The 13471-nt window shown below is 43.7% G+C and overlaps 1 protein-coding gene across 3 annotated transcripts in view; it reads left to right on the top strand.

Moving 5' to 3' along the window:
- LOC137523849 (E1A-binding protein p400-like) overlaps positions 1-13471 on the top strand; it is a 136264-nt gene that overhangs the window by 29294 nt on the left and 93499 nt on the right. For all 3 annotated transcript variants that reach the window (XM_068243448.1, XM_068243447.1, XM_068243446.1), the window contains exons 2-6: positions 1006-2340; positions 6824-6911; positions 7988-8095; positions 10742-11067; positions 12837-13091. In XM_068243448.1, the coding sequence (XP_068099549.1) occupies positions 1045-2340; positions 6824-6911; positions 7988-8095; positions 10742-11067; positions 12837-13091 (2073 nt within the window). In that variant the 5' untranslated portion in view covers positions 1006-1044. The remainder of the gene's footprint in view (positions 1-1005; positions 2341-6823; positions 6912-7987; positions 8096-10741; positions 11068-12836; positions 13092-13471) is intronic.

The following is a 13471-nucleotide window of genomic DNA, read 5'->3' as shown; positions in this document are numbered from 1 at the left end:
GCGAGGCATTTCACTGTCTATCAACTACCCGTGGAAAAGAGGCCTTGAGACCTGGAACCCACTAGCAGCGTTTTTCTAAGCCGTTACTAAGCACTTGTGATTTAAAAAGCTAATGTAATGCTATTTGTGTGATCCCACTTCAGGGATGTGATTTTATAAAAATCACCCACAGCAAGAGCTTTTTAAATCACTAGTGTTTAGGAAAGACTGCTAGTGGGTTCCAGGCCTTAAGGCAGGGGAACACACATGCTACAATTGTGCAATATTTGCTGCGGACGGCAAAACGCGCACAGCTACATAGGCTATTGAAGTCCTTATCCTAGTTCGGGATACACATGACCGTTCTATAGTGTTTTACATTAGCGACTTTCCGCACATTTTTTAAATCGCACAGTTTTCTGCTTTTTTTTTCCCCTCTCTCAACTTGCGCATTCACAATTACAGTATTTGGCACCTTAAATGAAAAATAGCAGAACGAATGTGAAAAATGTTGTGGAAAGCACAATTTTAAAAGCGAACGCATTGCCGATGGAGACTTGGGAATTATTGGGAAAAACAGCCTTGCAAGTGTGTCCCCTCCCCAAAGGCAACCCAATGCAATGGGTAGAGTTGTCAAAATTGTAGTTCCCAACCTATTTTGCTCTGCTTTTGATTTTCTGAATCTCTCACCTAAGGGCCCATTTCTACGGGCAGTTGAACTTTGTACTCAGTTAGCAGTTACCAGGCAGCAGTGAGCAGTTGTGGGAGTTTGAGAGGCATTTCACTGCCTGTCATCTGACCGTGGAAAAGAGGCCTTAATTTGGTCTCCAGACTTTGCTAAATATCTGCAGAGATTTGTTGTTTTGTAAAAATGTTTCAATTTGTAATTTGAATTTAACACTAATTGTATAAGGATGATGTTACCGAAAACCCATTTTTTATGTCACTGCACTGTATTTTGTACATTTTTGTGTTCAGAAAATATAAATTCTTGGATATTGATTGTTTTAATGTTCTATTCTTTAGGATTCATTGGATTGAAGAGTGCTTGGGGGTGGGGTTATAATGCCCCATGGTAACAGTCCCCAAGCTACTCAACCTGTGCCTCAGCCACCAAAAAATAGCTCAGGGAATGATGGAGAGCAGCAAAGAACTCACAAGGGAACACCCCAGTCTCCTGCTTCGTTTGCACCAGCAGTCAGTTCTGCAGGACCTCAGTCACCCAACTACCAAATACAGCAACTCATAATGAGCCGCAATCCAGTTGCTGGTCAGAATGTGAACATTACATTACAGAATGTGGTAGCTGGTAATCCACAAATAACTCTAACCCCTATAGCAAACCCAGCCTCTCCTGGGTTCCAGTTTAGTTCCCAGCCAAGGAGGTTTGAACATGGATCTCCTTCTTATATTCAGGTCACTTCTCCAATGTCTCAGCAAGTCCAAACACAGAGCCCCACACAGCCCAGTGCTGTACCGATGCAAGCATTACAGGGTGTAAGAACAACTACTGCTGGAACTAACTTGGGAATGTGTAGCCAGAGTTCCACTGGATTTGTAGATGCCGGCTTGTTGGTAAGACAGCTCAGTCTTGGGACTTCAGGCACTGGGCATTTTGTGTTTCAAGAGGGCTCTGGAATAGCTCAGATAACACCAGGAACACAAGTGCATCTTCCATCCAGTACTTCCACACCAGTTCAAACTCGCACTTTGTTGCACTCCAATTCACAGTCTGCTGGCCCTGTGCATCAGTTTAGCTCACAGAATGCTGTTGCAGCAGGAGCCAGTATACAGACCTTGGCAACTCCAGGTCATTTAACAGCCACCAAACTACCAACACAAATCAGCAGTATTTTACAAGGGCAATTCATTCAGCAGCCTCAGGTTCTCCATGGCCAACAGCTGGGAAGGGCCATCAGCTTTGACAGGACTTCTGGTGGAATGATAGGTGTTGCTGGGACATCTACTTTTAGTGTATCATCACAACAAACTCCAACGAGTCCATCTCGTGCCTCTGCTCCTCAGGGTCTCTCTAGTCTTCCTCTAACTCCAACAATGAGCAGTACATTTAAAAAGCAATTTAGAAAGCTTGAAGAGCTCCAACCTGCAACTGCTGAAGAAGCTCGGCTGAGACAACAGTGCTTGGAACATAACTACAAAAACATGAAAATTCTCAAGGAAAACTTTAGAGAGTATCTGATTGAGCTGTTCTTTCTGCAACAGTTTCAAGGAAACATGATGGATTACCTGGTATTCAAAAAGAAACCTCCGATCTCTCTACAACACTTCTTAAAGCAAAATGATTTGGATCTAGAAATGGAAGAGGAAATGCAAAAGAATCCTGTGGTCATTGGTACTGCGGTATGTATTTCCACACTGTACTTGGTGTACTTAGACTTTTGGGCTTATTTTAAGGCTTTGTATTTAGTTTATTTAGTTTCACTTTCCAGAAATTTGGTTTCCAGAAATATACAGCAAAGACCTGTGCACATGGTGGATTGATGTCACCCCACATTTAGGGACAACATCAGTGGGCCAAAGCTATACAGACACACAGTCGGCTCAATAGCTGAAACCGTGTGCTGTTGTAATGTGGGGTGGCAGAAGGCCGCTGGAGTGGCACAGACGAGATGGCAGGAGTGAGTGGGGAGTGGTGTCAACAAAGGTATTGGCAGTCTGTCTCTGTCTGTCAAGTTGATCTGCACGGCTGACCGCTTGCCGGGCAGGCGCCGGGCTACTGTACACATGCAGGATTATCTGCTGAGGCAGTTGTTATAGCTGCTTCAGCCAACTTTAAACTTGTGTGAGGGAAACTAAAAGTAATTGGCAGCCTCCATATGTCTCTCACCTCGGGGTTCCCTCGGGGGAGACACTGAAGCGAAAAAAAATATATGATATAATGAATTGGTTGTGTACTATGAATAATTACTAGAAGATTAGCAGCAAAGAAAATATTCTCATATTTTTATTTTCAGGTATATAGTGTTTTTTCTAACATTGCATCACTCTATAATATGTGCAGATTACACAACACTCAGCATTCAAAATGAGTCTTTCAGAGCAGTCTGTGAAGTAATGACCTCTCCTCTAGCAGAGGAAAAGTAAACAGTTCAATTACAGTTGAGATAATAAAAGTCAGATAACAGCCCTCTCCACGAGTTGGTCGGAGAGCGAATAGCTTTTTTGCATAGAGATAACTGGAGTTTCTCAACACTCTTCCTGTACTGGAAACAATTAGACTGATGTATCTGATCTTAATGTTTTTTTTCTTAGCTGTACTACACATACAAATCATAATATCATCATTTTTTTTTCGCTTCAGTGTCTCTTTAAAGCGGACCCAAACCAAACATTTTTTTTTAATTCAAAATATTTAGTTGCACCACTCTGACACGTACAAAAATAAATAAACACTCCTTCAAGTCTATGAGAATTTCAGTGCATGCTTTTCACCCTTCTCTTTTCATAACTAGGATTATACAGGTGGCAGCCATTACTTCTGAGTTTAGTAGGAAGTGTTAGATCATGTGTGTTTGTCATCAGCTACCCTCCCTCACAGGGGCGTTGTCTATGTGAGATCTCACACAAGCTGAGGTCACCTCCCCTGTGACATCATCAGTAGCAGCCTTTGTTTTGTTTTTTATCTCCTCCACCAGTCTGCCGGATTCTGTCCCGGCAATATGAAAGGGAGGGAGGGGTTCCTCCAATAAATGTAAAATATTTTGTATTTGTCATCTTCAGTTGAAAAAAGGCTGATATTTATTACTATAATTTAGAAAATAGATTTTATTTCTGAAATCTTGTATTTTTAATTTGGGTCAACTTTAAGGACAACTAAATGCCTGGACTTGACTAGGAGAAGCTATGTTTCACTGTTTACACAGGTTGTTCTTGCAGTGCAGAAATTGCTGTTTTCTGGTACTGTTAAGCAGTTTAAATGGAGATGTAGGCTTCTCATCCTCTGCACAGCCTCTCCAGATGTAAATAAACAACCCATGGTGGCCTGACAGCACAGGGACTTCTTATGTGAGGGCAGATTCAATACAATGTAGTGAAATATTCACTGATTCAACACTGATTTAAATCAGTGAATCTCTCACTACAGCCGAACGCTGATCGGTGCCAGGAGGGTGGCAGCCCCAGGACCCCCTAACGCCAAAGGGCATCAAGTCCTGGCGCGGGGTTTTGCAGGAGATCGCGTGCGCATCTCTGCTTGAATGACAGAACCGCCGTCTATTTACGTTGTACAGAGCTGCAATCTACGGCAGCACTGTACTGGGGACAGCCGTGTCACTTGGCTGTCCTCTATAGAGGCTCAAGAGCGATCGGCTCTCATAGGCTGATGCCTATGTCATTGGCTGACAGGGGGGAAATAAAAAAATAGGCAAACTTATAAAAAAAAAATTAAAAAGCCCAAATACTGCACGAGTGATCAGAGCCCACCAACAGAAAGCTCTTTTGGTAGGCAGAAAAGGGGGGGGACACACTTGTGTCCTGAGTTGTACAGCCCTGCAGCGAGGCCTTAAAGGGATTGTCCGACTAAAAAAAAAATTACCTGGGTCTTCTACCACCCCCATGCAGCCATTCTCTGCCCTCTTAGTCACTCACTGCTTCTCCGGTCCCCCGCCACCAGCTAGTTTTGTTTTTGACGACTTCAGGGCCGGTGGGCCGCATTGCATACATTTTTACGCATTCCCGCTGGTGCAGGAACATTAACACACACATTTTTATGCGTTAGTGGTTCAACGTGTAAAAATGTAAGCGTTGAACCAGTAACGCGTAAAAACATCTGTTAATGTTGCTGCACAAGTGGGAATGCATAAAATTGTACGCAATGCGGCCCGTCGACCCCGAGGTCGGCAAAAACAATCTGGCAGAGGGGGACTGGAGCTGCATGGAGTGACTACGAGAGCACAGGGTGGCTGCATGGGGCTGGTAGAAGCCCCAGGTAAGTGAAACCAAAGACCAGGACATTTATTGCTTAAATGGCCACAGCAGCAGGTAAATATTTATTTTATTAAATTTTCAATAAAATGTACTATTTTTTTTTTTTTAATTCTATATCCCTCCCTCCCCCCGCCAGCCAATCAGCGTGATCAGCTGTCATAGGCTTCAGCCTATGACAGCCAATCACTGTTTAGCCTGCCAGGGGGACAGCCCAAGCAGGAGATGCGTGCGCGCGATCTCCTGCTAGCCCCATAGATGGTCGTTCATGCCAATGGGCGTGGAGCGGTCCTGGAGCTGCCGCACTGCTCACGCCAATTGGCGTGGAGCAGTCGGCAACAGGTTAAAGGAGTTCTCAGCCAAAATCAACAAAATGAGCTTTACTCACCTGGGGCTTTCTCCAGCCCCTTGCAGCTGACTCCCATGCCGACCGCCTCGCTCTGCGCCGCCGTCCCGGTCTCCGAGCACCATGCGGAGGCCGACCCCGAGGTGCAGTAGTTCTGCTCCGAGACCAGGACGGCGGCACAGAGCGGAGAGGTTGGCGTGGGACAGTCGGCTGCAAGGGGCTGGAAACTCCTTTAAAGCTGCAGCCTGAATTGTAAAAAAATAGCCTCACTAGGGGGGTGTAAGCCTATGGTCCTGAAGTGGTTAAACTTGCAAACAGGTGTGCTGATAACGGCTGTCAGTGCACTTATCTGTGGTGTTGCCTATACCACTATTATCAAATAATATCGATGGTGTGCCTGCTCTATGCACTGACTGTATGTTGGCATTTGGCGGCCCCTTTTATTAAGTTAGCTTTGCTGACATCTTTTACTAGCTGTTTTTAGTTGCTAATTTTTATGATCCAAGGGTAAGGTTGGCCCTGCCAAAGGGAACTCGTGGATGAGCATGTGTTCAATTTGATCAGCGGATTTGCTGGTCATGATCAAGCGTTACCAGGAAGTCATCACAGCAAATCAGAACCTTACAAATATCAGCTGATCAAACTGCTCACATTCTTCTCTGTGAGTTCTCCTAGGCTGCTAGGCAGGGCTATCCCTAGTAGAGGGTAGTCCACGTGCGCCTGCAAGAGACTGACAGCCTCTGGAGATGAATTCATTACTGTCTATAGCTAGGAAAGAGCAGTGGTTTTATGTGGTCCGAGCAGGCACACCCTCCCACCAATAGTCATTTTATAATGGTGGTCATTAAAAAACCTGTCTTTTCAGAGGACTGCTTTATGAAGAGGTAGGAAGCCACTAGGGCCAAGAATGATACTGAATCAAGATTTATAGCTCGTTTCCACTATTGCGGTGCAGAATCGCCTGGATTCCACCGCTGATGAAATCGCATGCGAATTCGCATAGGTGAGGGTATATGCGATTTTAACCATGTCACTGCCTGTGTGAATTTACATTGGTACCTATGCGAATTCGCGGCAAAAACCACATGGGGAAAACGCATGCGATTTCCCTATTAAATACATTATGTGCGATTCGCCTGCATTCCACACGCAGGCGAACTCTGCAGGGTGTGCAGATTTTCTGTGCACAATAAAACGCTCCCACAGACGCATAAGTGGAAACAGGCCCATTCACTTATATTGTCTATGCGAATCCGCATACGCAAGACGCATGCGGATTCGCTATAGTGGAAACGGGGCCTCAGGCACTGATGATCCACTGCAGAAGGTAGTTATAATTGATTTTCTGCAAAATGAGAAGTCATTTGTCCACCACTCGATAAATACATGCCCTCCTTACAAGAGATTTGAATATAATAAAAATGAGAAAAATGCTTATCATTTATGGACTTATATACTCCTAAAAGGTATGAGCTTTGCAGTATAGTCTTTGTATCTGTTATAATGTAATTTGCATTTTGTGTTTTTGAGAATGAGGTATATTTCTTTTTTCAGTCTTTGGATACTCCTGCCAGCCCAGTGACAGAAATTCCTATTGCCATGGAGACCCAGGCTTCCTCTGCACAAAAGGAGATTGCTTTTGGTACTATATTTAACACTATTCTGATAAAATTGCCTGATGCCACATGTAATTTAATGTAGTGTCGTGACTGTTAAATATATTGGACTATTGCTAATTTATTCAGAGATACAGAAGTGTGATTTAGAACATCTTTGTGTAACTAGTATTAGGTTATTAAACACTAAATGAATCTCAAAACAGTTGTGCACTTCTCTTTAAATGTATACACTGCTCACTATCTGAGCTTATACAAAAGCAGGGGCCCCATCCACTTGCAGCCCTAGTTTCTAGCATGTTTCTGTAATCCTAAAATGAAAGTAGACCGCATATTCAAGATGCTTTGCCAAACCAACGTAGGCAACAATAGCCAGACCTAAACGGCAATAAATAACAGCACAGGTGCTAGCCATTCACTTAAATGGATGGCGCTTTACCAACAAACACCGCTGCCAGCAGTAAACTTCAAGCAGACGCTGTTGTGAACCGGCCATTTTATTTATTTTTTTAATTGTGCTCTCAAGAGAACATTCTTGCAATGATCCCAAAACTTTAGCACCCTAACATCTATCACTATCTCAATGCTGTTTATCTAAAGTAGGACTGCTTGCATTGCATTTTACATTCATCTTGAAGTAGAAATTTGGTCTAATATGCAAACCTTGTGGAGAAATTGGAATATACTTACTTACTCCATGGTAGCATTATGCCTGACAAATCCACGAATGTTACCACTAGATGATTTTGATAGACAAATTTACCACACAAATTATGTAAGCAAATTCATGCATCTTGAAAATAGACCAGTCAAATTCCACTGTGGTCGGTGTCCATTTTCAAGCTGCATACATTTACATACAGAATTTTACACAATTCTGCATCAACTCGGAACGATTTGCATCTTATTAACCATCTCTACTTGTCAGCTGTTGCACTGCCTTAGTAGGTGGCAGGTTTCTTTTTTTTTTACCCCCACCCCATACTTTTCAGTATGTTGTGAATTGGGTTTAATATGTTTTGGGATTTCTATATGTTATTTTCATAGAAATGTAATTGTGTGCCTGTGCTTTTTTTTTGTTTTTTTGTTTTTTTGCTTGTAGACATAATGCAGATGCACCTTCCTGATCCCAGCCTCCCGGAGTCTGGACCGCAGTTGCACAATGTTACGCTTGTGGTGCCTCAGCAGCATTCAACACCTGGCAAGCTAGGTAAGCAGCTCTTACGTATGACATAATCGTGAGGGTTTCTGATGGGCTCCGTGGACTCTAAGTTTGCCAGCATAATTAATTGTAATAAGATGCAAGTTGTAGTACAATATATACATTTATAATGTCCACCAAAACCCAACGCTAAACTAGGAAAATTCTAATAGTAATCACGTTGAGAAGGGATTAACAGTGTAATGAAGCAAAGTGGTGAACAGAATACTTATCTTGGCCTCAAAGGGCTAAGAGGGAAAGCTTAGGTTTAAATAGCCTTCCCAAGAATTTGACGAGTGGGCAGTTAATCCGATGCCACACTGAAACTGGTTGAAACAATGGAAGAACATGGATGTAATGCTGGGAACACGTTACGTTTTTTCACCCGATTTCCCGTGCGATCGATAGTACGAATCGAATCTCAACCAAAAATCGACAGTATTTTTATCGTCCGCCTGTTACACACGTGTACGTTTTCTGTTCCGTTTTTACTATGTTCTCGACTAATTACGCCCACTTTTGATGACACTGCACTCTAAACGCCTCTATATCGTAAGCATAATTGAGCCGCTTCATCGATCGCGCCAACACACGATAAGATAGTAGTCATTTTGATCATTTATTTATGTCCAATACTGTTTCGATTGAGAACACACTCGATTCTGCCCATAAAATAGCTTAAGTGTGCTGAAAAATGCTTCCGACTTTGGTTGCAATTCGATTCATACTATCGATCGCACAGAAAATCGGGTGAAAAAACGTAACGTGTGTTCCCAGCATAACAAACAGCAGTGACAAGGACCTAGCATGGAATTGGCCGGTGTACATGTTCTGTGTTTAGTGTTTGTGGAGCCCACTGGACAGGTGAGCAGAGCCTGCATGTGCAGCTTCCAGTAATTTTGCAGTTTCATGAAGAATCCTGCCTATTAATTATATGCACACCATGCTGTCCACTTCATGCATATTTAGTTTTAAGCCGTACAGAGCACTTCTGTCACTAAGTGTACTCAGTGGTAGCAGTAGAATATTCTAGCGTGTTAGCCATCAGTAAAAGCAAAATATAATTTTGAATTAGGATGGTACCATTTATTGGCTAACTTAAAGTGTACCCAAGGTGACATGAGAGGAACATGTGTATGTACAGTGTAAAATATATTATTAACCAGGCTGTTTTACTTATTTTATTTTGCTGCCTGATAGGTTTTTTTAGGCATGGAAGTGACAGCTTCTGTCTTGTCAGTACCTTGTGAAATAAAGTAAACCTCAGTGTTAAAGAGGAACTGTAACGACAAAACGGCCCCTGGGGGGTACTCACCTCGGGTGGGGGAAGCCTCAGGATCCTAATGAGGCTTCCCACGCCGTCCTGCGTCCCTCGGGGGTCTCGCTGTAGCCCTCCGTACAGCCGTGACGCAATATTTACCTTCCTGGCTCCTGCGCAGGCGCTCTGATGCCTCTCGGCGCCGAAGTAGGCGGAAATACCCGATCACCGTCGGGTCTGCTCTACTGCGCAGGCGCAAGTTTCCGGCGCCTGCGCAGTAGAGCGGACCCGACGGAGATCGGGTATTTCCGTCTATTTCCGTGCAGAAAGTCGCCACAGCGCCCCCGCTGGAGCCAGCAAAGGTAAATATTGAACTGACAGTCGGCACAGTCGCCGGCTGTTCGGAGGGCTGCGGCGAGACCCCTGTGGGACAGAGGACGGCGTGGGAAGCCTCATTAGGATCCGGAGGCTTCCCCCACCCGAGGTGAGTACCCCCCAGGGGATCTTTTTAATGTTACAGAGTCTCTTTAAGCGAATTACAGATATTAATTTTTTTTTTCCTGGCAGAATACAACTTTTGAGAGCAGAAAAAGGTCAAAAGGAGATCAGAGTCAGAATTAATGGTGTACCTGTGTCCATTCATACGTTTAAGCAGGGTTTGTCCAGTTTCTCCGACGTAAATTCCTTTGGGGCATTTTACACACATAATCACTTAATCTGATATACCAGATAAGTAGAATCACAGAAGAATGTGTCTTGTACTCTGTATTCCTGTTATGAACCTGATCGACCTATCAATAAAAACAGGAAATCCAGATTTCTCACTAAAATAAAATAATGAATAAAAAAAATCTTATCAATTTTTATGAAAACGAAATGGTGTTGGATACATTGTCAATTTCTTAATTTAGGTCACATTCGCAGTGATTGTTGCGTTTCCTGTGACAGCAAGAATGCAACTCAACGGATCAGGAATGCATCGTTGTACTTTACCCGCTCATTGTGTCGCATACAGTCATTGAAAAATGTGCTTCACTGTAACCACTAATGTGCATTTTGTGGTGTATTGCCATGCCGCACTCTGTTCTACCGCACTGTAAATGTGGCATAAGTAGTCCACTGCGGCGCGCTGAGTTACAGAGCGTGCCGCACCACAACGTACCAATGTGAACATGGCCTTAAGATTTATTTTTTTCAAATGTTACAATCAATCAGAAAAATGCATCCATGTGTAAAGAGGTGCATGAGACATGGTGACCAAAGTCATGGGTACCTAGTAAACACTGACCTTTATGACACTTGAACCCTAGTCGAAGCAGATGTTTGTGTCATTTTGTGAGGTAAATGAATAACAAAATGGCTGATATATTTTCTTGTGATATTGTTTACTCATGCAGGTTCCTTTGCTGCTTCCATTGGAATGCCATTGACTCAGCCCTCTCCATCTTTAAGTAACCGGCATAGTGAAACTCCAAAGGTGTCTGTGATGCCAAATGCAGCCAGTTTGCAAACTAGCAAAATTCAGACACCAAGAGTTGCTCTCTCAGCTGTTCCCACCACTGTAAATCTCAAGCAGCAGCTCAGTACTGACTCTCAACCCTTAATAGGAAAACCACAGACCTTCAACATTCCAATCCTACAATCTACTCAAAGCCAAATCTCCCATCCAATTCAAGGAAAACTGGTAGACCAGTCATCTTCTCCAAAAACGGCTTTAATACCGGTAGGTAAAAAATGTTTTACAACCTTACTTGTGATCACCTCCTATATACACTACAACACAATGCATACGTAGACATATGACTATGGTAGGGATTGTGATTGTGAGCCCCTCTGAAGGACAGTTAAGTGATAAGGCAATATACACTGTACAGTGCTGCGGAAGATATTGGCACTATATACCCTACATGCTAAATAATAATTTGATCCAACATAGTCTAATTGCTAATATATGTGATATTGGTTAATAACACTTTTAATGTGTGTACTAAGTAAGCCTGCCTGGAAACCAAGTACCTTTATTTGGTAAACATGTGACTTGTAGAGCAAATACTGCCACTGTAAAGTCCATAATGACGCCTGTGAGAGGCGATCATAGTGATTGGATTTTGGGGAGAGGGAGGGAAGGTGAGAGGGATAAAAAAAATGGCTTTATTTATTAAAAATAAAAAATAAAATTAATAAAAAAAATAAAGATTGAAGCATCAATCAGATACCACCAACAGAAAGCTCTGTTGGTAGGCAAAAAAGGAGGTAAGATTCATTTGGCTGCTAAGTTGAATAGCCAAGTAATAAACTGTAAAATTTGCAGAGTGCTGAGTTGTAAAAAATCGCCTGGTCACTAGAGAGGGGTTTAAACCTGTGGTCCTCAGGAGGTTAAAAGTATATTTGGGGGGGGGAATGGGACAGGTCAGGGGTACTTTAAGATACCAAATTAAATAGTGCATCAGGTAAAAAAATCTTTGTGAATCTAAGGTTGGGGGGAGGGGGGGGGGGGGAGAATTTACGAAACTATTAGCCTAGGTTCGCAGTGGTCAGTTGCACAATGTACACGTTATGAGAGTGAACTGGGGTGGTGATTGGACATAAACTTTAATACAAAGCCTGCATGCAGCAAGTTTGAATAACTCGATATGTTACAATGCAGTACTGTGAACAGCCCTTTAGAATTGTATGGGCAGTGAGTTGACTTGCAGAATTATTCTGCAACACAACTGAGCACTGTGAACTAGCCCTTATCGCATGTAAAAAAAATCTTACTGAATACTTCCCACATTTTTTTTTCAACACTAACAGGTTGTCAAGTGAATTAAGCCCATAGTCAGCCTGTTTTTTTTTTTTTCTCCTTTATTAATCCCACAGTATTGCTGCTCTGTACGTTTTTGTAAACTTTGACCAGCTGCAACTGAATGGACCCTCCTAACAAGGTTGGGTTAAGTGTAGCCACACATGAGCTGAACTTGTGTGCGCCTTATAGTGTTCCTGATATGTATTAATAACCTGTATTTATCCTTACCTGTGTATTCCTCCAGCCCCATGAGGTCCGTGTGTTCCCTCCCTCGGGGCCGCTCCAGTCTGCCGCTATCAGGTGTGGTAATCCGTCCAGTTATCCGATTCAGCACATGTACGGCCTTGCATGCGCTCCCACACCTGGGAGCTTTCTGCGCCTGTGCAGCATTACTGCGCAGACACAGAACGCTCCAATGTGCGTAAGGGCGATGGCGGGGGGGGGGGGGGTTGGGGGGCACATGAGGGGCCCAGCCGCTCATACACTGAAGAGCATGAATGGGCCAGTTAGCGGCAGAACGGAGTGCCTGAGGAGGACGGCAAGCGACTTCACAGACCTCATGTGGCTTGGGGAAGCCCCTGGTAAGTATAAATACAGACTATTAATAGATCTCTGGTTCCCTTTAAAGATCCCATATACCCATGTTTTAAGGTATGTGATGGTCTTCACTGATTTGACATTTTGATTGTGCTTCATTTTCCTAGCTAATATCATCATCATCTAAATTAGGAGCGGATGTTGCAAAGCCTGCAACTCCTGCCCCTTCCTCACCCTCCACTCCAGCTGGCATTCCAGAACCTGTCTTTCCAACTGCAAGTGTGTCGCCAAAGAGCGGTATGTCTCCTGGGTCCAACAAGGTCACTTCGCCTTTTGCATCAAAGTCACCTTTGCCTCAGGACTCCCAGAATCTACCAGTTACAGATGACTTGCCGTATGAAATGTCTAAACCACCTGATCAGGTAACTAATTTCATTCAAAGTTTTTTTGCTTTCTTGGTCATGTAATTTTTTTGCCAGTTAAAGGGAATCTGAAGTGAAAATAAACGTATGATATAATGAATTGTATGTGTAGTACAGTTAAAGAGAATCTGTAACGACAAAACGTCCCCTGGGGGGTACTCACCTCGGATGGGGGAAGCTTTAGGATCCTAATGAGGCTTCCCACGCCGTCTGCCGTCCCTCGGGGGTCTCGCTGTAGCCCTCCGTACAGCGGTGACGTAATATTTACCTTCCTGGCTCCTGCGCAGGCGCTCTGGCGGCTGTCGGCTCCGAAGGAGGCGGAAATACCCGATCGCCGTCGGGTCCGCTCTACTGCGCAGGCGCAAGTCTCCGGCGCCTGC

Source organism: Hyperolius riggenbachi, chromosome 1 (assembly GCF_040937935.1).
Source record: "Hyperolius riggenbachi isolate aHypRig1 chromosome 1, aHypRig1.pri, whole genome shotgun sequence".
In the NCBI taxonomy this organism is placed as follows: domain Eukaryota; kingdom Metazoa; phylum Chordata; class Amphibia; order Anura; family Hyperoliidae; genus Hyperolius; species Hyperolius riggenbachi.
This window is presented reverse-complemented; position numbering and strand designations above follow the sequence as displayed.